Source organism: Monomorium pharaonis, chromosome 7 (genome assembly GCF_013373865.1).
Source record: "Monomorium pharaonis isolate MP-MQ-018 chromosome 7, ASM1337386v2, whole genome shotgun sequence".
NCBI lineage: Eukaryota > Metazoa > Arthropoda > Insecta > Hymenoptera > Formicidae > Monomorium > Monomorium pharaonis.
This window is the reverse complement of record NC_050473.1, coordinates 20803387-20826187: the sequence shown is the minus strand read 5'-3', so window position 1 is coordinate 20826187 and position 22801 is coordinate 20803387. Positions and strand designations below refer to the sequence as shown.

The 22801-nt window shown below is 27.9% G+C and overlaps 2 protein-coding genes across 2 annotated transcripts in view; one reads left to right on the top strand and one right to left on the bottom strand.

Annotated features, from left to right (window-relative positions):
• Positions 1–2108, top strand: part of LOC105839315 (D-aspartate oxidase) — a 102228-nt gene extending 100120 nt beyond the window's left edge. The window contains exons 5-6 of the mRNA XM_036289368.1: positions 1560–1844; positions 1925–2108. Coding sequence (XP_036145261.1) covers positions 1560–1844; positions 1925–2038 — 399 coding nt within the window. The 3' untranslated portion in view covers positions 2039–2108. The remainder of the gene's footprint in view (positions 1–1559; positions 1845–1924) is intronic.
• Positions 2109–9387: 7279 nt separating this feature from the next.
• On the bottom strand, positions 9388–15356 carry LOC105832679 (histone acetyltransferase KAT8). The gene is made up of 7 exons (XM_012673846.3): positions 14950–15356; positions 14143–14396; positions 12260–12350; positions 12054–12181; positions 11752–11982; positions 10200–10444; positions 9388–9858 (listed from the first exon to the last, which is right to left on the bottom strand). Exons 1-7 carry the CDS (start codon positions 15143–15145, stop codon positions 9639–9641), a joined length of 1365 nt encoding a protein of 454 aa, XP_012529300.1. The 5' UTR covers positions 15146–15356; the 3' UTR covers positions 9388–9638.
• Between the last annotated feature and the right edge of the window lie 7445 nt (positions 15357–22801).

Sequence of the window (22801 nt, the reverse complement as noted above, 5' to 3'; positions counted from 1 at the left end):
TACATAAAGACCACCCGTAGCGTGGTTAAGCAAGCAAAAATTAGCTTCTTGTTCCTGTCCGATGTGGAAAAGGACTGCCACACGTACACTACTTTTATGATTTACTCATTTTAATTGAGTGAACGATTCGCTACAAGAAAAGTGAATCATTCACTCCAGTCGAATGAAGAGTTCACTTATCAATCGAAAAATCCATTCTTATAAGAAGCGATGTCATGCCACTTCGAATGGCCGTATTTTCACTATCATTAAGACAACTAAGGATTCCGGCAGATCAGCGCGATTTTACGATGCACGATATTTAATGAGAGCTTTGCTTTTTCGAAAAAACAGCTAATCTGCCGGACCCCTCAAAGATGTCTAATATCAAATAATGTAAATAACGTCTTTTAGTCATCTTTTCGTCGACTATAAGCTCTATCTAAAAGATGTCCATGATGAAAATTTGTCATCTTTTAGTCGTCTTTTAGACGTGTCTTTGTGCTGTCTGGGTAAATATAAAAAATTTTATTATTGATATTATGTATATTGATATATGTATATAAAGCTATTATATTATATATATGTATATATATACATATATTATATCGTGTATATATATACATATATATACACGAAGTCGCGGCCGTTAATCTTAAATCCTAATTCTCGGGTCCTTAAGGAACGTGAACAAATAATCCCGTATAGTTAAATACTTGTTGGACTTTAGCTTACAGTAGGAACGCGAGGCGCGCGGTAGCGGGAGCGGCTTTTGCGCGTGCGCAAAACTGTCAAGGTACATCAAGTCGCACCGTAATGTTTTCACCCTCTTCCGAACCCAACTAGCAATACAGTCTTATTACATATACAAACCAACGTCGAGCACTGATTTAGATAAAGGTAGGATAAAATCATTTTTTCATATAAATATTATCTACCATAAATAGAATGTATATTATCTCCATCTTTATTTTAAATAAAAAAAGTGCTATCTTTTTCAAATTATTTTTTAAATTAATGTAAATAACGTAACGAGTATAAAGTATTCTTTAGCTTTAACCTTCAAGTTATTTTTATTCTAACAGGAGAAGTAATAATGACATGATAACAATAGAGTATTGTATAGATGAATAGATCAGAAATTAATAGAATAATGTAAAGTGTTGTCCCAAAATTATAATTCGAAAACTTTTATACAAAACTGTCAATCATTAAGCGTGAGTTATTATATTATATCTTTCAACTTTGATTTTTATTTGCATATTGATCTAAATCGAAAAAGAAACATTTTTTTGTCAGATTGAATTATTGAAAAACTTTTCTTATAAAGAAATAATAATATTGTCTTACTTTTAAAATTACGTTTTGCTCAAGACAATGCTTAAAATTATTTTTTAAAAAAAGATATATAATTTTATCTTTTATTTGTAAGGTAAATTCAAATTTTAATTATTTTTACCTCATCTAATACATATGTAATTTATCTTATTTTTATAGATTTTATATATATAATTTTAAGTTAAAAAAGGCAACACTAATAATATTTATTTATTATAAAAAAATATATATATTTGTGTCAGATAAAGGCACCATGGATGAAACTCTTCTTTTACGGTGAGCTTGATACATACGTCATACCAGGGTTCAATGGTGTAGTTACTCTGGGTGGATCGAGGAGTTTTGACTCTGAAAATATGAATTTGTGTCCGCATGAATCCGCAGCGATTCGCGCAAGATGTGATACGCTAGTTCCATCTTTGAAAAATGCAAAAATCCTGCGAGAGGAAGTCGGCTTGCGACCGCATCGGGAGGGTGGTGTCAGAGTCGGAGAAGGAAGTCGTATCAGTCATCGTTCTAAAGCTATAGTTAGTATAGCTTGGATAACGCGAAAATAGTTTATGTTAATTTATAAATTATAAATTGTAGATCGAGCATTTTTTTGCAGGTCATACACAATTATGGACACGGTGGTTATGGAATTTGCATGGCGCCTGGCACCGCTGCAGCAGCCGTCGATGCAGCCGCCAAGCTTCATAAATCTACCAGCTCCAAAATATAATTACTATATCATGCTTTTATGTACATCTGCAGTGTATATCTATATATATAAAATTATTTAGATCAAAAAATGGCTTTATTTTATAGATTATTTTAGACCACACACACACACACACACACACACACGCGCGCGCGCGCGCGCACAAAATCATGTAGATAAAATGACACAATTTCATCTTTTATCTAGACAAAAATGAAATTATCTTATTTAATATAATACAAATATAAAGTTTGTAATGTCTTATCTTTATCTAGGCTACGTTCCGATATTCACTGCCAGTACTGAAAATCTGTAATTTACGTCACATATACTGTAGATTTTCAGTACTGACAATTAATATCGGAACGCAGCCCTAGATAATTTTAAATTATCTAAACGCAACACTGATTATCTATCGTACTGTATAAAAAATATTATTGAGAAACTTTTTTTCTATCTGCAGACATTTTTTATTAATAATTTACACAAATAAAAATAATTTATAATATTAATACTACATGGTTTTGTTGAAACACACAAAGAACTTTTAAAAGCTCGTTGTCAAGTATAAAAATACAAATTTACATTTCATTTATTAGCGGAAAAAATATAATTTGCAAATTATAATTATTGTACTACACTCACTTTTAACAAACTGTATACTACTATATACAGGGTGTCCCAACGCACATGAGTCAATGTTTGTAAAAAGGTAAAAGGGGGATCGAGATGAACATAAAAGTCCAATATTGTCTTTGGTTAGGTCTCGGGTTAGGTCCACCAATAATCGAGGTATTAAATTTTCAAATTATGCGAATGAGAGCGCGCCGAGGGAAGAGCTCGATCCGCTCGAGCCATAACACGGAAAAAATCTATTGTGAATGTATGATAAGCTTTTATTATTTACTTTTCACAATTACGATAGAAATTAATTAGATTATTCGCAGATTCCATACGTTAATATCTCGAATATTTGCAGACCTAACCCAAGACAATATTGGACTTTTATGTTCATCTCGAAAAAAAATTTTATGACATTTAATAAAACTCTAATAATATTGATTGGAACTGTTGTTGAAAATGACGTTTATCGTGTTTCTGTAAATACTTTAGAGGGAAAGATATTCCTGCTAAATTACAAAGTATAAAAGTACAAAGTTCAATTTTACATACGAATCAAGAGTAAATAAAAAATTCAATAATGAATAAAAGAATTCAGAGTTTCTTCTACCTTTAACTGCATTATTAATTACGACAGATTTTCAGTGACTTATAATGTATTAACGATAGAAGAAATTCGAAGTTCTCTATCATATACAAGAGAAAATCATTTCTAGTTAACCATACTAACGATACTTGACATAACATTGATCTCTAATTACCTATAATTACCGTAGAAGTTGCATCGAATAATTTATCCTGAAGTCGTTAGATCAAACGTGAATATTTTTCTATCGTGTTATTTTACAAAGAGTGCATATTAGGGATAGTATTTCGTGCATTTCGTAATTTTCTAATAAGATGGTTACGAAAGAAGAATGTATAAAGAATCAATCGTGATAAATCTTCGTTAATTTAATATTCCATAAAAAACGATGAGAGAATTTGATGCGGCAAATATTATATTATTTGCAGGTTCCATACGTTTCCATCACTTTTTCTCTTTCGACTTTCTTATTTACAAAAGTTTATTACGATTTAAATTTGTCCTATTTTTATTAATAATTCATAATCTCGTCATGTAATCGCGAGTGTGCGTAGCAGCCATCGACGCGAGCTTAGGCGCGGTGCGGCGAGACGTGGGAACGGCGACGACGCCACGCTTCTCCTTCTTTCCCCCGCCGCCGCCGGCAGCCAATGCTTTAAACAGTAGGCCGTGCTATGGCTCGAGCGGCTCGAGCCCTTCCTTCGGCGCGCAAGGCGCGCTCTCATTCGCATAATTTAAAAAATTTATATCTCTATTATTAGCAGACCAAACCCACAACAATATTGAACTTTTATGTTCATCTCGATCCCATCTACCTTTTTATGAACAATGACCAGTATGCTCTGGGACTCCCTGTATAATTATATGTAATTGTAAATAGCAATTTTTCCGGTAAAAAATTTTTTATATGAGAGCATGTATAGATCTATAAAATTATATAAGAATTATATAAAATTATATAAAATTATGTAAAATTACATAAAAATATACAATATAAAATTTTGCATGGACATTTTTGATACATAATTCTATGGATTTTTACATACTTTTACATGAAAAATTTTTGACCGGGTTAATATTATATCATCCTTTAACCCTTTGCGGCACACATTTTTCTATTCATCGGATTTTTATGAAAATTGGTGTAGAAAGGTTTTTAGGGTCGCTGATTACGAATCTGCCATCAGATTTCAACGATTCTTTTTTAAAATGACGGATTCAATATGGCAAGTCATGATTTGAGTATTTTTTATCGGTTTTTTATGGAAATTGATATACAGAAATTTTTCAGAACGCTGGTTACGAATCTGCCATCAGATTTCAACGATTATTTTTTAAAATGGCGAATCCAATATGGCGATTTACGATTTTGAGTATTTTTATAGGTTTTTTATGGAAATTGATATATTGAATTTTTTAGGGTCGGAATGTTGAAAAATTTTGGACTTTCTTACTTTTTTTTTTACAAGAACAGATGTACAGAACTAGCTTTTTTAGGTTGATTATGTGTAGATTATCAGATTTTTGAAATTTAAATATGGAAAATTTCAAATAATGGGTGATAAAAAATGTTTTTTTGAGATTTTATATTTTTTTATTTTTTCGACAATGGTACATAGAACCTAAAATTTTTTCGTAAAAGAAACCGCACTTAGTTTACTTCAGAGACACGAACGTGGACGTGGCGGTCATTGTCTCTATTTTCTTTTTTTTGTATTTTGTATTTTACAATTTTTTGTACTTTTTTATTTTTTCGCACAATTTACTTTTTTTATTATAGTTAGCACAGCAAATCAATTTTTATATTCGTAATTAGCATTTTGAAAAATCTCTGTATACCAATTTCCATAAAAAACCGATAAAAAATACTCAAAATCAAATCGCCATATTGGATTTGCCATTAAAAAAAAATCGTCGAAATCTGATTTGTAATCAGCGTTCTGAAAAATCTTTGTATACCAATTTTTATTTAAAAAACCGATAAAAAATACTCAAAATCGTAAGTCGCCATATTGGATCGCCATTTTAAAAAAGAATCGTCAAAATCTGATAGCGAATTCGTAATCAGCGACCCAAAAAACCTCTGTATACTGATTTTCACAGCTTTATGATTCTTCCTTCTTTCTGACATACATTTTTTGTTAAAAACACACTTTTTTTCACTTTATTTATTTATATAACAAAATTAACTAATAATAAAAGAAAATTATACCTTACCAAATATTACTAAGACTCTTACTAAAGTAAAATTACAAGAAAAAGTAATAAAATACAGTATTTGGTGTCCGAAGAATTAAAGAAATGACTTCAAGATAGGTGGTCGATATATCGACCACCGTGCCGCAAAGGGTTAAAGGTTGAGAGATTTTTGCATTTTTTTTTTATATATCTCGTAAATTTAACGAAACATCAAAAAATGTTTTATACAAAAAGTATTTATAAATACGTCCGTTTAACTACGCTGTTTATTTTTCAAAAAAATTCAATCAAAACATTTTGTTATTAAAAAAAATGTTAAATAAAATTGACTCTTATCTAGCATCTGTAAAATAATTATATTATCGTATATTATACTATGTATTATTTATATCATCTATGTGTATATTATCTATGTTATAATACTATATATTTATATTAACTGCATTCCTGTATATATTATTTTTTGACAGTTGCGCAATATTAGAGTAGTCATGTTGTTTTCACAGTGTTCATTCTGTCTGTCACATATTTCACATTCATGTTTTATATTCGTCATATCTATCGACATATAGAATAGACTGAGCATTGCGATGGGCAAGCGCGCGCGTTTCTGCACCTATGTTTGTCTCTCTTGCAAGTTTCTGATTTGTTATTTCGTCCTGGAAGGGGACGAAATAACAAATCAGAAACTTGCAAGAGAGACAAACATAGACCTCAGATGTAGTACCTCTCACTCTAAAGCAGGCGCGCGCTTGCCCATCGCAATGCTCAGTCCATTCTATGGCCGGAATTCATAGGCCGGAATTCATAGTCGAATTTTATTCAAGTTCCAGCTTAAGCACGATCTTGAGACGTCAATACTGTTATTTCATTGGTTAAGTAAGTCTCAAGTCGGCTCGAAGCTAGACTTAAGACAATGCTTGAGCTTAAAATCGGTCTATGAATCCCGTCCTATATGTCGATGGTCATATCACAGTATGCATCATATATAAAATAGAAATCACGTATTAATAAAAGTTTTGTATCTTTATTAACAATGTTACGCGTCATTTTCACATCAGTATCAAGTGACGTCTAACGTGTGCTCGATTATTCTGTTAAATTGTTTAAATTTTTAATTAAACAAAGCATAATGTAAATGTTACAAATGTTCTTAAGGGGTTACACCAACCTAGCGGGAAAAAAAATTCGATTTTTTTTATTACATTTTCTTGAAGCTTCAAGTTTTGAGAATATATCCTGAAAGTTATATGTTGATATCTGCAAAAATGCCGGAATTATAGAGAGTTAAGTAAAATGGGATAGAGCGTTCGAGTGCTCGAATTGGAGCAATATCAACATAAATCGTCACTGAACGATAATGTGATTAAAGCCATTCGTCCAATATTTGAAAACAACTTTCTAGTGATAATTTACTGGAGAAATGCGTCGATGTATTTACGCAAAACGTTAACGAAAGTTTGAACAATCTGATTTGGCGCATAGCGCCAAGTGCAGCACAGCGGTGCACACGTTGTGCAAATTGCTGCCAATATTGCTGCATATACATTTAATGAAGGTGCTGCCGCATATTTATTAATGATAATAAAAGAATTGTGCTGTACATTGCGAAAATCAAGACCGAGCGCGCATCGATGTGGCCGAAGTACGAGCGCAGAAGGCGACGCGCGAAGGAAGGATTGCTCGCCGTCAACAGAAGTCTTCACAGAGCGCTGCTGCTATTGATGTGAAAGGAATCTCATATGGCCCCGAAATTGCCGACTAGAGGTAAAGTGCAAAATTCGGCTGTTAACAATAGTAAAACTAAACTTGAAACTTTAAACGCGTTTTTCTCGAAACATGGTTTTCAAAGTCGGTGACCACCAGATCTCAAAAACTAATCAATGGATTGTTTTCAAATTTTTACACAATACTCTCAGAAACATTCTTTTGTCAGTGACGATCTATTTTTTTTAATCGATCTTCATTAAAAATTAAAAAAAATGAAAAGGACGAAAATTTTTCGTTTTTATTTTAACTTCAACTCATCGCCATTTTGTAACAAACGATAAAATCGACAATCGGCGATCGTCACCGACAAACCACTACTGTTAGCTTAAAAACACCATTTTGTTTTTTTGTTTCAGATGGCTCGTTTAGACGGGACAGTGGTCACCGCAAAATGCGTTTTTCCAAACCTCAATGTGTATCGGCGGCCATATTTCTGCTTTCCGTCGCCATTGCTTAATAAAAACATTTTTTTATATTGTCAAAACATAAGTCAATAATCACACAAAATTTCATTTAATTCCCACTACCCGTTTAGGAGGAATAAAATATCAAAGTTAGGCCTGTTTTTCGACCGTCTAAGTTGGTGCAACCCCTTATTGTGTTAATTGTTTTATTTCAAATTACACATATTTCCTTAACGCTTATAAGTAGAAAAGAAATACAATTATATGAAGTGATATAGGATATTATAACAAATAATGTAGCATTTGTTATACTGATAATGCTTTCGAATTTCAAAATTATTGGGAAGTGGATTTAAGTGACATAGAATTTGTAACAGATAAAGAATTTTTAGAAAATGATAATAATAATTATAAACCTGATAATAAGAATAATTGTGAACAAAAAAACGAAATTTTAAATAGTAACTATAAGAAAAGAAAAACCGTGGAATATTGTAAAAAGGAAAAAAAGGCCGATACGTAGTATGATAATATAATTATTTTATAAATGCTAGATACATAAAAGTCAATTTTATTTAATTTTTTTTAATTAGAAATTTTTATTAAAAATTTTTTTAATAACCAGCGTAATTAAATGGAAATATTTATACTGTTCAAATTTTGTATAAAACATTTTTTGATGTTTCGTTAAGTTTACGAGATATATCGAAAAAAGGCAAAAATGTCACAATTTTTGAAGGGTGGTTTTAACCCTTTAAACCGTTTTTGAGTACCAACTAAATTTTCTAAATTTGTGTATTGCCCCTCTCTACATTTGTGCCAAATTTCACTGAAATTGAAATTTTAATGCAATAAATATTCAACATAAGGAAAATATAAAAGGTAAATTTTTGAAAAAAATTTTATTTTTAAAAAATAAACAGCATAATTAAATAGAAGTATTTATGCTGTAACTTTTGTATAAAACATTTTTTAATATTTTGTTTAGTTTACGAGATATATCGAGAGAAGGCAAAAACTCTCAATTTTTGAAGGGTGATTTCAACCCTTTCAACCGTTTATAAACACCAACTAAAAATTTCTAAATTCATGTTTACCCCCTCTATAATTATGCCAAGTTTCATTAAAATCAGATTTTCGGGTTCGCGAGGTTCTCTTGTTAGTTGTCCAGAAAAGTACTGTTAAATTTTTGAAACGATGCATTTATTCGTTTGAGTAAAATAATTGACAAGATAAAAATTTACAATAATCGAAGTAATACAGTAAGTGTGCTTAATGTGTGCCAGTGATATAACATAAATTTCAAATTGTTGTATTTAGTTATCTAAGGGTATAATAGTAAAAAATGTTTATGCTCAATTTTTAAAAAAATTATTTTAATAATAAAGATAGTACTTTATATTCGATTTTTTTCTTATATTCATCACTATTAATTTTAGATCATTTAGATACATTAATTTTAGATACAGCAAAAAAAAGGATGGCAACAAGTCATTTGAAAATTTTTCTTTACTTGAACCCCTGTGCCACTTGTGCCTGAGCAGAGAAACTCCCTTAAATTAAAAAGTCGACTAAAAAACACACTTCTTGAGAAGATTAAGTACATTTCTTAAAATATTTTTAAGTACACTTCATAAAATATTTGATCCAGGAAAAAAACTGTCATCAAATTTTTTAAAATTACTTTTAAATGCAAACATATGCTGTGTTCCGAACTTTACTGCCAGTATTTTGTTACGTATACTACAGATTTTCCAGTATTGATGAATTTCAAAACGCAAAGAAAAATCTATTCAACAATTACTTTATTTTAAAAATAGGAATAATCCTTAACATTTCTTTGAACCAATAAATCCTATTCGTAAAAAGTCAAGAGTTACATTTCTTCTCAGTAACGCAATTGTTTGTAGAATTAATCACAAAACCAATTATTTTACAAATAGATAGATATTTATTTGTGACAAATGTTTTAAAATGACATATTAAATAATATCAGACGATCATGAAGAAAAAGATACCATTATATTGGCCCATTTAAGTGCTATTTCTTGCCAGGTTTTATGTTCTTCCGAGGCGGCGCTCCCCATCTCAGGGCACTGCTATCAACTGTGAGACGTGGTCTTTTATATTGGCTACTTTTTATGTGTTCTTCTACTAATTTGGGCGTGACGCAAATAACATGCTGTCCTTTCCAATATTTCACCATATTCATACTTTGTAATGTTGAGATAATGTCGGTTTGCGAAATGCTGGTCATTTGACTGTAAATAGTTTTTCTACACTGTTATCAAAATATTCATAAAGAACTTGGGGGGGGGAGGAATATTTAAGAGTTAGATGTCGATATTGCTGTAAAAAATTATTACATTCACACAAAAAAAATTTTATATTAAATTTTATGAAGCGAAAAAAATATATACGTATTAATTATGTTTCAATCAAAGAAGTAACAAACTAAATAAAAATTGTAAAATTAATGTCTTTGTAATTTTCTTCTTGATTAAATTTTTTTTTAATGTATTAATTTTGTGCAACAATTGTTTGCCATTTTTTTGTTGCGCGAATATTCATGATTACAATATTTATGATTGATACATCTTACCTAAGATCTTTAATGCTAAGAGTTCCTCTAAAATCTCGAAGGATTTCTAATAGAATCCAACTCCAATAACTACGATAGGACAACTTCCCTAAATCACTCAGAGGTTTTTCTGGACTTCCAACCGTTTGTTCAATTCTACTTAATTCATAACTAAAAGCAATCAGTAGTTTGCCATAACCTTGTCTTTGAAAAGGTGGTAAAGTTAAAATACATGCAACGTTATTTCCATCAGGTGATTCTTTTTCCTGAAAATATGGAATAAAATTTACAAATAGAAATAATTTACAATTCTAAAAAAAAATAAAATGATTTTAAAATAAAATAACAAATATAATTAACTCTCTGTATCTATGGGTCTGAAACATTAAAAGCAAAATAATTTATTTACTTTATCTTTTGCTTGTATTTTTAAAACCGACAAGCCTGCATGTTTGTTTCTAACTTATGTATAAAAAATGACATCATCAAGTAATACTTATAGTTTGTAAATTTTTTCAGATTTTATTTTCTTTATTTTAAAATAAAGAAAATGTAGCGTCCAGCGCAACAGATGTAGATATAGTCCAAAACCAAAAAACCGATACAGTTGAAGGATTAATACACTTCTGATAAAAAGAAATTTCTATATCATGTTGAATAAATTTGTCATTACTGTGTATTTTTTAAGTAAAATAAAAAAACGACAAAAATTTTACCGAAACTAATGGAGAAGTAAGTATTTTTGGGAAACCTTAACAAAAGGGGACCCAGCCTCAATGACTTTGACCTCGACATATGTTGTCAAAGTCATCTTTTTGAGTGATGTTCAAGAGATTTTAACCGATGCTCATCGTTCGTTAAAAAGTTATAAACAAAAAAAAAAGAAAAATGTATTCAGTACAATAAATTCAATATTAAAATAAAGCGCGCAAAATTGCATGCTTTAAAATAAAAAATTTATTAATTTATTATTATCCTAATCTAAACCCTATAAAGAAATATGGGCAAACAAAAGGAAACCCAGCCCCAATAAATAATAAATTCATTATTAAAATAAAGCACGCATTTTTACATGCTTTAAAAAATAATCTATTAATTTGTTATTATCCTGATCTTTTATGTAAAGTCACAAACCCATGCGGTGCAGAGAACGCGTGGGCGGGGTGCAACAGGAGGGCTTTGCCCTCCCCTTACATCCTCGCATTAATTTTTATAAAACATGCATAAATTAATATATTTTATTTCAAAGCACGCAAAAATGCGTGCTTTATTTTAATCATAAGTATTCATTGGGACTGGGTTCACTTTTGTTAAGATTTACCCATATTTCTTTTTATTTGTACATAGTATCAGAAAATTACAGCAAATTATGAAACTTTTTTGTTAATAACTTTTTAACGAATTACGAGCGTCGGCTAAAATCTTTTAAACATCACTCAAGAGACAACATATGTCAAGGTCAAGATTATTCAGATCAACGGTTGGTCCCCTTTTGTTAAGGTTTACCGTATTATTTTTTAACTAAAAAATCTAATATCTAAAAATATTTCTTAAATCTGTATTGTTTAATTACCTTTGAAAAATACCCAACTAAATGCGCACCATGTTTATCTACTTCACATAAAATATAAAAGAGAAATGGTTCTACGTCAAAGTACAAGGTCTTGTGATCCAAAAATAATTTAGCTAACAAACACAGATTCTGGCAATAAATTTTATGTTCCCTGCCATCCACTTCCCAAATACTCAATGTTCCTTTTCGATAAATTTCTTTTCCAACTGGCTGTCTATGAGTACATTCGCTCTGAAAGACATTTTATAAAGTACGCGTTTTCAATAAAAACTTAACAAACGTAAATAGCTTCTCTATTTTACCATGTGATATCTGTAAGTTTTCTCCAGACGCATATACTTTAAGCAGTATTCACAGATCCAGAGTTTTGGCTGTTTGCCATACTCTTCTGGATACGGGCTGAAGTACCAAGTATCAATCTCGTATTTACCTAAAAACAAACTTCTGAAAATCATGAAATCCCTTTTGTATTAATCGGACTATATATAAGTAATGTAATAATACTTACCAATTTGTATTCTGTCTATGTACTTCACTTTCGTTATAGCTTCATGCTCCTTCTCCAGCGCAGCCGTAGTAGGATCCATTTCCGCATAAGTCTAAAATTAGAAAAACGTACTTACACACACACACACTAAATTAAGTGCAGTAATAATAAAATAATTAACTTGTGTATGTGTATACGCATATAAATAACATGTACGAGCCTAAAAGTTATATATAATCAAGATCACAAAGGATTACTTTATATGGAATAATTACAGTTAAGTTTTAGTCTTTCTTTTAAATAATTAATTACCGTTACTAATTCTGAAAAATAACATATTGTAATTATAGTCCAGTATAGAATCAAAAAGTAACAAGTCATTATTTTTCGACAAGTTTTTATTTTTGTATCAAATTCTTGCAATGTCTTATTTTAAATATAAGAGAATCTTACATTTGTATCATTACTAAATAATACTAATAAATTAATATATAACTTGGAATATATTATATTTTTTGGCTAAAAAATTCATCAAATTCAAACTTTGTGATAAGTCATTGTAAATCAATAATCTAAGGCTTGTTTTTAAAAGATTAAGTCTAAATTTTAATATTTACACATATGGTAGTTATTATTGAAAATTTATTACATTATTCTATTTACTAAGCAGCTAAAATATTGAAAAATAAGTTTAAAATATACAGGAAATTTGGTAACAAATAGTAGAAAATTTAACAATTAAAAAAAATGAGATACAAATAAAGAATAGCAAAATGATGAATAATATTTCGTTCTTTTATTGCTCAATATTTATAGAAAGGGTTGGAAAAACAAATATAGACATTTTTAATTAACAATTAAAAAACAAAACATTCAATAAAATTTTGTTATTTTTACTTTTATAATTCTGATACTTAAATATTCACGTAAAGAAAATGCCTAAAACACATAAATATTCAAATATTTATGATTATAAATCTTTAATCAAAATTTTGTTAATTTTAATTGTTTTGTCATTAAATATTTTAAACATTTTTACCATATGTTGATGTAAAAAAATAAGTATTGAATAAGTTACAAAAAGAATATATCTAAGTTACAGTTATATAAATGGAAAGAAATAAAAAGTGCACTAAGTTATAGTTTGTAAAAAAATTATAATAACTTTTTGTTAGAAAATAAAGTCACTTTTCAACTCTGGTTACAACATACTACATTTTTCGAAATGTATGAAATACACACACCTATACTTTTTTCATTTATCTACAATTATATTTGTATTATTTCCTATTGGTAATGTTAAGTCAGTTAATATATTTCTTTTAATTAAACTAGTGGTTTATGAAATTTATTTAATTACATTAAAAGTTGTATTAAATTTACTTAAACATGAATTAAAAGTTAATTTTGTAAAGCATTCTTTATATTAAATTAAAAAATATATTTTTTAAACTTATTCTAAATAACAAAATAATTATAATATATAGATTATTAAGTAAATTTAATACTTGTTGATTTATAAATACATAAAATTTATATGAAATAATCAAGAATTTTTTAATAAGAATATTCTTTTTCCATTTTTTAAACATTAGTACATTTTTAACTTTGAGGTAAAAAATTAAAAAATTAAATTTTGTGTATTAAAGATAACCAATTACAAATTAACTCAGTTAAATTAAAAATTAGTAACTTTTTAATTAGTTACTATACATAATTCTGTCCATTGGATGATTATTTTTTGTTTTAATAATCTTTTAATTTATGTATAATGCTGAAAACCAATAAGAAATAATGTAGGTAAAAAATTCCAGATGAAAGAAATATAGATACCTGATATACTAAGATTGTATATGGCTAGTACAAAATATACTTGTGACAATGTAAACTTATTAAATATCTACCTTTTGTACATGGTTGATCTCATCGTGACGTCTCTTCTGATTTCTAGTGATTTTGCGATCAGAAGAATCAGCTAATAGATCAGTTCCTGAATTTCTGTCATGCCGTTCTATTTCACTCATGTCAAATCTGCTGGACATAATTCTGTCACGAGGTACCCATTCATCCAACCTCCTGTTGTGCCCATCGTAGTGAACGTAATATTCATAATGACTTTCATTTTCATTATAACGTGTCTGGATAATTTCAGCAGGATCTGTATAATAAGTTAACTAATGATAACATCAAGAACATTTTATTAACCTTTATAACTACTTTATATAACCTTTATATTCAAAAACAATAAAACAATTGTTACAAAATAATTTTTATTGTATCATAATTTTATAATGATAACATGAGAAATTAAATATTATTATATGCTTTATGTTTGATAATTATTCAGTTCATTCACACCAGTGAATATAAAATATCACCAGGTTTATTAAATTTCATGCAAAAACGCATCGAATAAGCGTTTTATGGTAGCATTCACCAGTATGGGTAATCTGAATAATTACCTCAGGTTTTTAAGTAAAGCCTTCGGCACACGATACGATTTTTCATGCTAGCACGCATACCAGACGTCTTACGATTGGATTATAATTGGTAATATGATCATTCGAGCCAATCAGGACACGTAATAAGATGGCTCGTATGCGATCTAGCATAAAAAATCGTATCATGTGCCGAAGATTTGAGAATTATTTTAAATATTAGTAAAAAAAATTATGCGAGAAAAGGAAAGAAAGAGGGTGGGAGGTACATACGCCAAGAATCGTCAGATCTGCGAACGAGATAGTGCTCGCCTATGTCGAGCGGCAACTCCTCGAGGCTGTCCGCATCATCGCCGGAGCCTTTCCCGCCATTCGTCAATGTGCTGTCACGTTTCTCCTGTTTCATCATTGTCTCCTTCGACATCACCGTGTTACAACCATCTTTACTTCTCTGCTCAGACTCAGCCATTTTTCGACAGTAATTTACACGTCACAAGAATCACTCTGGTCAACACAAATCGTCCAGAAAAAGTTCCATATTGCATCCGCTGATGCAACACAATGTAAAACCAGAGAGAAGCCTGAGCGGCCTTTTTCGTGTGCGACCGATACCGAGACCGAAATGTGGATGTAGCCTCAGCTCCAAACGTAGATGAAGAACTACGTAGAACTACGTTACTACGTACCACATCCACTTTTCGACCCTGTCAATAAAATCATTCGTTTGGTGTGCGTCTGTGCTACATCCACGTTTAGGTCAAAGGGTAATACACATGCGCGCAATGCTGGTTGTATTCCGTGCTATGTGGACGAAATGTCGGTAACAGAGTTATTGATTTTTCGTAATGTGTGCAAGCGAGGAGATACAAGAGCGAACGAGACATTCAATAAGAACGAGCGAAACAGTAAAAGGAGCGAGCGAGAGATCAATAAAAACGAATGAGACATAGAAGTGAGCGAGATGAGAATAATAACATCATGCTGAAGCCCAAGAATCGGATCGAGCTTTCTTGCATGTTGCTATTCTCATCTCGCTCACCTCTCTTACGACAGTAAAGGTCTTGCTCGTTCGCGTAATGCAAATATATTGGGTGCTTTCCATTTACTGCAGTCCATCTTCATTACTCATTAAAAGTAGAACAAGGATAAACTGATGCTGATAGCGCTAATAGCGTCTCCTCGAACACACCCGTGACACTAGTCGACACAAGTGTCGTTCTATCTTTGTTACTCATTGAACACAAAAAAAGATAGAATGATGCTTGTGTCGATTTGTGTTACTATAAATGGAAAACACCCATTACCCAATCAGCAAAACAATATTTAAAAAATGTTTTCAACAGTATTTAAAAAACATTGTAAAAAACATTTCTAAAAACGTTAAAAATAATGAGATAAGTTCCCTTTTTTAAATTAAGAAAACGTTTTTTTAAATGTTTGGACAATATTTTTTTAACATTTAATAAATATTTGTTTTAAAATTTAAGAAAATGTTTTTTTGACATTTGGTAAGTAATTTTTTAAATATTTACTAAACATATTTACAACAAAAACAAAAAATTGATTGCATTATTAAATAATTTTGATAAATTCAACGTAACCTCATCAATTTAATAAACTACGATAATTTCGTAAAGAGGAGAAGACTATACATGTTTCAGCCAAGCCAGTTACCTGTTAAAACATATTTAATTTCTACGCCTGAAAAAACGATCACCCATCCAAGTGTCAACCACTCTCGACGTTGCTTAACTTCGAAGATCGTACGCATCTTAATGCTTCGTGATGATCCATGAATACTTTATGTTAATGCATACATATTTGTTATACATTATTTCAATAGATGTCAGAATTAAGGATGAAACATATATAGTTAACTTACATTTTTATAAATAAATATAAAATATTTTTTATTGATTTTCACATATGCGAAATAGTATGAGAAATATGAAAAGATCTATTTTTGCTCTATTCGTAAAAAAAAATAAAAAATAGATGTCTTTTCTTATAATTTTTGAGTATTGTTAATATGCCGTATTGTTTCAATAAGTGCAATATTGTCTTAAACTCCACTTTCTCTATGTTCCGATGTTTCAATCTATGCCTTAGAGGTTTTATTTATACGCTTTTGTGACTCTTTCATTACATAGATTCACTTCCTCTTTACATTTGATTTACGCTACATAATTAGTGAAGCTTCCCAACCATAATTTAAATATTTTTTAAAATATTCTAAACAACTTTTTAAATGCAAAATAATTATTACAAAAACATAAAATAAGTGTTACGTAAATATTATTTTAAACAATTTATTAAAATCTTAAGTTAATATTAAAAAATATTAATTAAATATTATATAAATATATGTCCTAAATTATTATTTCAAATAATTAATTATTGTAACATAAATATTAAATCAATATTAAACAAATATCTTTGAAATATCTTTTTAAATATTTTTTAAGGTTTAAATAAATATTACATAAATATTAAATAAATGTTATGTGAATATTATTTTAAACGTTTCATTAAAACGTTAAATTAATATTAAATAAATATTAATTAAATTTTGTATAAATATTTGTCCTAATTCATTATTTTAAATAATTAATTATTAAAATATAAATATTAAATTAATATTTTTTAAATATTATTTTAAATATTTTTTTAAATTTAAAATAAATTTTGAATAAACATTAAATAAATGTTACATAAATAATTTTCTTAAACTATTATTTTTAATAAAAAATTAATAATTTTTAAATATGAAATAAACGTTAAATAAACGTTTTATAAATTTTTTTTAATCATTATTTTAAAATAAATAATTAATATAAAATTAACGTTTAATAAATATTAAATAAATATTATTTGTACAATAAACGCTAATAATGTATAAATAATCAAAAATAAATATTTAAAAAACATTTATAAAATATTGCTTGCTGATTAGGTCATTGTAACATAAATATTATATTAATATTAAAAAAATAATTTTAAAGTATTATTTTAAATATTATTTTAAAGATAAAATAAATATTACATAAACATTAAATAAATAATGTTATGTAAATATTATTTTAAACGATTTATTAAAATGTAAAGTCAATATGTTAAATAAATATTAATTAAATATTATATAAATATTTGTCCTAAATCATTATTTTAAATAATTAATGATTGAAATATAAATATTAAATTAATATTGAATAAATATTTTTTAAGTTTTATTTTAGATATTTCTTTTAATATAAAATAAATATTAAATAAACAATAAATAAATATTGCGTAAATAATTTTCTTAAACTATTATTTTTAATAAAAAATTAATTATTTTTAAATATTAAATGAACGTTAAATAAATATTTTATAAATATTTTTTCTAAATTGTTATTTAAAATAAATAATTTATATAAAATAAATATTAAATAAATATTAAATAAATATTATTTGTACAATAAACATTAATAATGTAAAAATAATTAAAAATAAATATTTGAAAAACATTTAAAAAATATTGCTTGCTGATTGGGTATGTTGAGACCGACACCTTTTTTACTTAGAAAATTTGAAATATTAACAAATTATTATATTTAATATTTTTTATATACATCATTAATATGTAATTAAAAAAATTTAATTAAAATAAATTAAATAATTTGGTAATAATTTTATTTTATGAATTTTTTAAGCTTTAAAAATTTTGTAACAAATTGTTATAAACATATTTATTTTTTACATAATCAAAGAACGACACAAAAAATGTTATACACATTTTTATAATATTTTTATATTTTATAATATTTCCTTCGTTATTTTTTTCAATTAGCGTAATTAGTACAGTCAATTTACAATAATTTGTTTGTAAAAATTTGTTGTAATATTAATTTTTACAAAATACTTTTTATATCAATTATAGTTTTTTTCACACTCCAGTCCTATTTTCAATAGTTATTTTTTGTTAATTTTATTAGTTTAGCTACAAGCTAGAAGTTACAATGAATCCTTTTATTTATTTATTTTTTGCAAAAACAAAGAACCACACAAAAAATGTTATTTGTTTTCTTCGTAATTTTTTCCATAGAAGCTGCGCAATCAGTTTTTTTTAAGTCAATTTAATATGAATATTAATTGTGTGAGTATATTTTACATTTTATACAAATTTTATCTGTTGAACAATTCCACTAATGACATCTTAATTTTCTTTTTGGCCTTGTGATTAATTTCAGTTAAATTACTTGAAAACGTGTAAACGACATTTTCATACATAGTGCACGTTTTGTGTATTACACATTTATTGATTACTTCGTCAGAATTTGTTTAAAAAGTTATATAAATAACTTATTTTTTTAACGTTTGTTTTATTTTTATCGTACTTTGATATTAAAAAAAAGTCTAATTAGTGCGGTAAAATTGATAGTTTTTTCGATATGTGTGTTTATAAAGACTTTTTAAATGGAAGAATTTCCAATAGAAAGCATTTATTTTAATTTCCACTAAAACTGAATTACAGACATATTTTATGGTTACGCAATAGGAAGTTACGTATGTATTATTTTTTATAATATTGAAAGTATTAAATGACTTTTTCTTATAGCATTATTTATATAATTACTTGACTTTAAGGGACCCACACAACACATATTAATCAATTTGATGTCAAAAAGACATCAAATTGACTCGAAAGTCATTAATTCAAAATAACATGAACTTGATTCTATTTTGACCTCATGCTTTTTTATTTACTTCCATTATGTCTGGTATATGGATGCATTATTTGCATAAATTTTTATAGGGAAAGTGATATCTGTAAATAAATAAAACGATATTATGACATAAAATTATTTTAACCTGGTTAATTTGACTTTATCTTCTTATCTCTATACGTAGGTCGGACTTCCAAAATATCTTAAAAAGTATAAATTTTACAAAATAATAAGTTTTGCAAAAAATCTTGCCAATAAAATTGTCATATAATATTAAAAGATGTATTTATTAAACTTGTCAATTTAACTCATAATATTATTACTGTAACGCATTAGGGTTTTCATAATTTATTATAAATGACAACGCTTTACACTAATATTTAAACAAGTATAGTGTGTGACTATATACAATTAACATGCTTTTAAATTAATATTTATTAATAAATAATAAATTAATATTTTTATTAATTTACAATAAATAGAAACTTTATTTAATTTAATAAAATAATATAATAAATATTAATTTATTAAATTAATCTTAACCCTCTGCCTACACATGGGGTTACGGTAACCTCAGTCGATTTTGAAATCCCCGCTATTTAAAAGTATTTAGCTAAAGGGGACGCTAAGACTGCGAGGGAGGGGGCTGTGCTCTACTTATTCCTCTTTGGGCGTTGTCAATATTCTAAAAACAACAGTAGGAGCATCGAAAGTGTGTGTTGGAGTTACAGTTATCCCGTGTGTAGAGAACGTAACAAAAAATGGAAAAGTTCCAAATTTGAAGGGTAAGTAAAAGTTATTTTTTTGTTCATTACATATCATTTATGCATACAGTACTTATATATATTTCCGATGTCGCGATCACTTTACAAAAATATGCTGCAATTGTAGCATTACAAATTAAAAATTTTTTCTATAACAAATAAAAAATCTTGTAATAAATATTTTTTGTATTAATAATTATGTTTTTTAAATAAATATTACTATTTCCTTTTACTATTGTGTTTGAACTGCATTCATTTTTTACTAAATTCATATTACGAAATAAATATATTTTTTTAACAGAATAAAAAAACTGGCGATACATTCTTAAGGGGATTCTGGAGTGCCTTTAAAATTTAATCGAGGTCGATAATGTATAGAGTCATTCATGCACATCATTAATGATATTTCATATGTATTTTATGTATAGATTTAGAAATTCTTTTCCAGAATTAAAGTACACATGTATATTAATATCAATCGATGAATTGAATTTTATATTGAGAACGAAAAAAACTTTTCTCATATTGCTCTACATATCGACTTTTTACGTATACTTAACCTAAATTTTCGTTTTTTCATTTTCCAATTTGCGGAATGCGAATTTTTTTTTCTAGGCTTCTAATCTTATTTCTAATTGCACGATATTATTCCTGAGAGTTTTTTCTAGGGGGCGACGTGATTATTTTATACATATAAACTGTAGATTTTTCGTATCTCAGTGAACACAGTAATATAGTAGCAATGTAACAGCAATGTAACCGAATATATAATAGGTTACGTTACTCTGAAATTACACGTAACTTACATGTAAGTTACAATTTCCGACTCAGCAATATAACATGTTATAATTACATGTTATCTAACCGTCACACAACAGTTACAAAGAAAAATAAAATAAAATAAAATTTTCATTTTTTTAAAATTATTTTTATCAACAGCACATACTAAATTTAGGATAAATTTTTATTAATTAATTAAATTTAAATTATGATATTTTTTATTTTATTCTTACTTGCCGCTGCTAGGTTTGAACCCGGGACCTTAGAATGATGAACCTTGTACTCTACCTGCTACGTCAATTTGACTCATCGATATACGGGTATCGAATACATCGGGTACTCGTTATTGTCTACATATACCTATATGTTATAAACTGACGCAATTATATTATTTTTTATAAAAGCAATTAAATTTTGCAAAACATATTAAAAATAAATAGCATTAATTTATTTACTTATTAATTTCATTGTTAAATTTATCTTTTTCCATAACCTTAATAATTTGATGGAAATTGCGATCTATTTAGTACTAATCTTTGAAGCGTTCAAATGATTAATTAGATGGTTAACTATATAGATCATAATTCTAAGAAAAATTGAATAGTATACATTTATTATTTTGTTTTTGTTCAACATATGATGAATTTAGATTTTGTGCATTTTTTGTGCGCAGTAATTGTAGACAAACCGTTATTTTTGAAAATATTATCTTTATAATAATTTTTTTTATTATCAAATAGATCTGTCATTCAGGATGTTATAATGTTGTCTGATTTCTGAGTCAACTACGACGCATCGTTCCGTAATAACATTGATACGAACGTGTTATGTTACGATTATACAATTTTTGTTGAATAACTGTAACGCCAAAACGATGTATAACAGCTAGATCACTTGCGTATAACAAATATTACGTAACAGGTTATTTCCATGTCATATAGCACCTACATATCACAAGAATAACAATGTTAAATTACATGTAACTTCCATGTTATATTGCCGCTATAAAATGTGTTCACTGGGATAAAGCAAATATTGTTGTTAGGTGACTAATAAATAACAATTTTTTTTTATTTATCAGAAGAAATCGTACGTCGCCCCCTTTATTTTTGTGCATACTTTAATCCTGTAAAAGAATTTTGCATTCTATTATTTCAATTCGAAAATCCAAGTTCCCCAAAAAATGTCGGTAACTCTGTCACTCCCCTTAAATTACCCATTCCATTGATCATTATTTTAATTACTTATCTATTTTTTTCTAATAATTAAATACGGGCGTTTAAAAAAAAACAAATTTTTACAAAAATTTTTCGTTCCTTTCTCATTTTTTTCAAAAAATCTCTTTTCTTTTAATATTTTCGACTTTTCAGTTATAACCATCATAATTCTGAGATTTTTTCCTTTCAATTAAAAAAAAAGAAGTTAAAATTGATTAAATACATTTGGAGATACAAGTTAGCGTAACTTCTGTGTGTAGGAGTCGGGAGAAAAATAAGGTGTAGGCAGAGAGTTAATTATAAATTTAATAAATATTAATTAAATGTTAATATTCATTAATTAACAAATTGTTGCGCTTCCTGAAGCACTCTCGCACTTCCACACACTCTTCCGCTCGCAAGCGCGGTGGAATAAAAACACGCTTTTGGCAAACGAGAAACTTTATTAAAAGCTGCGAACACGATTACAACTATTCCGAGCACGTCCGCACGAGTTGACATCTCAGGAAGTTCTAAACAAAACCATTTGTTTATACATAACTAAGCAACGCCGGGGCCGATAGACTCAGCTGACTGAAGCAATCGATATATTAATTTTTCGCGTTAAGCTTGCGCTCACAACGCGCACAAAGCTCACGCTCGCGAAGCTCACGTTCGC

Bases quoted from the DNA above. Each gene is read 5' to 3' on its own strand.
- LOC105832679 (XM_012673846.3), bottom strand. From the start codon at position 15,145: ATGGCTGAGTCTGAGCAGAGAAGTAAAGATGGTTGTAACACGGTGATG. The intron at 12,351-14,142 runs GTAGATATTTAA...TTCTAATTTTAG, and splicing joins AGATCAACCATGTACAAAAG to ACTTATGCGGAAATGGATCC. The intron at 10,445-11,751 runs GTAATTAAACAA...CCATATTTTCAG, and splicing joins TAGTTGGGTATTTTTCAAAG to GAAAAAGAATCACCTGATGG.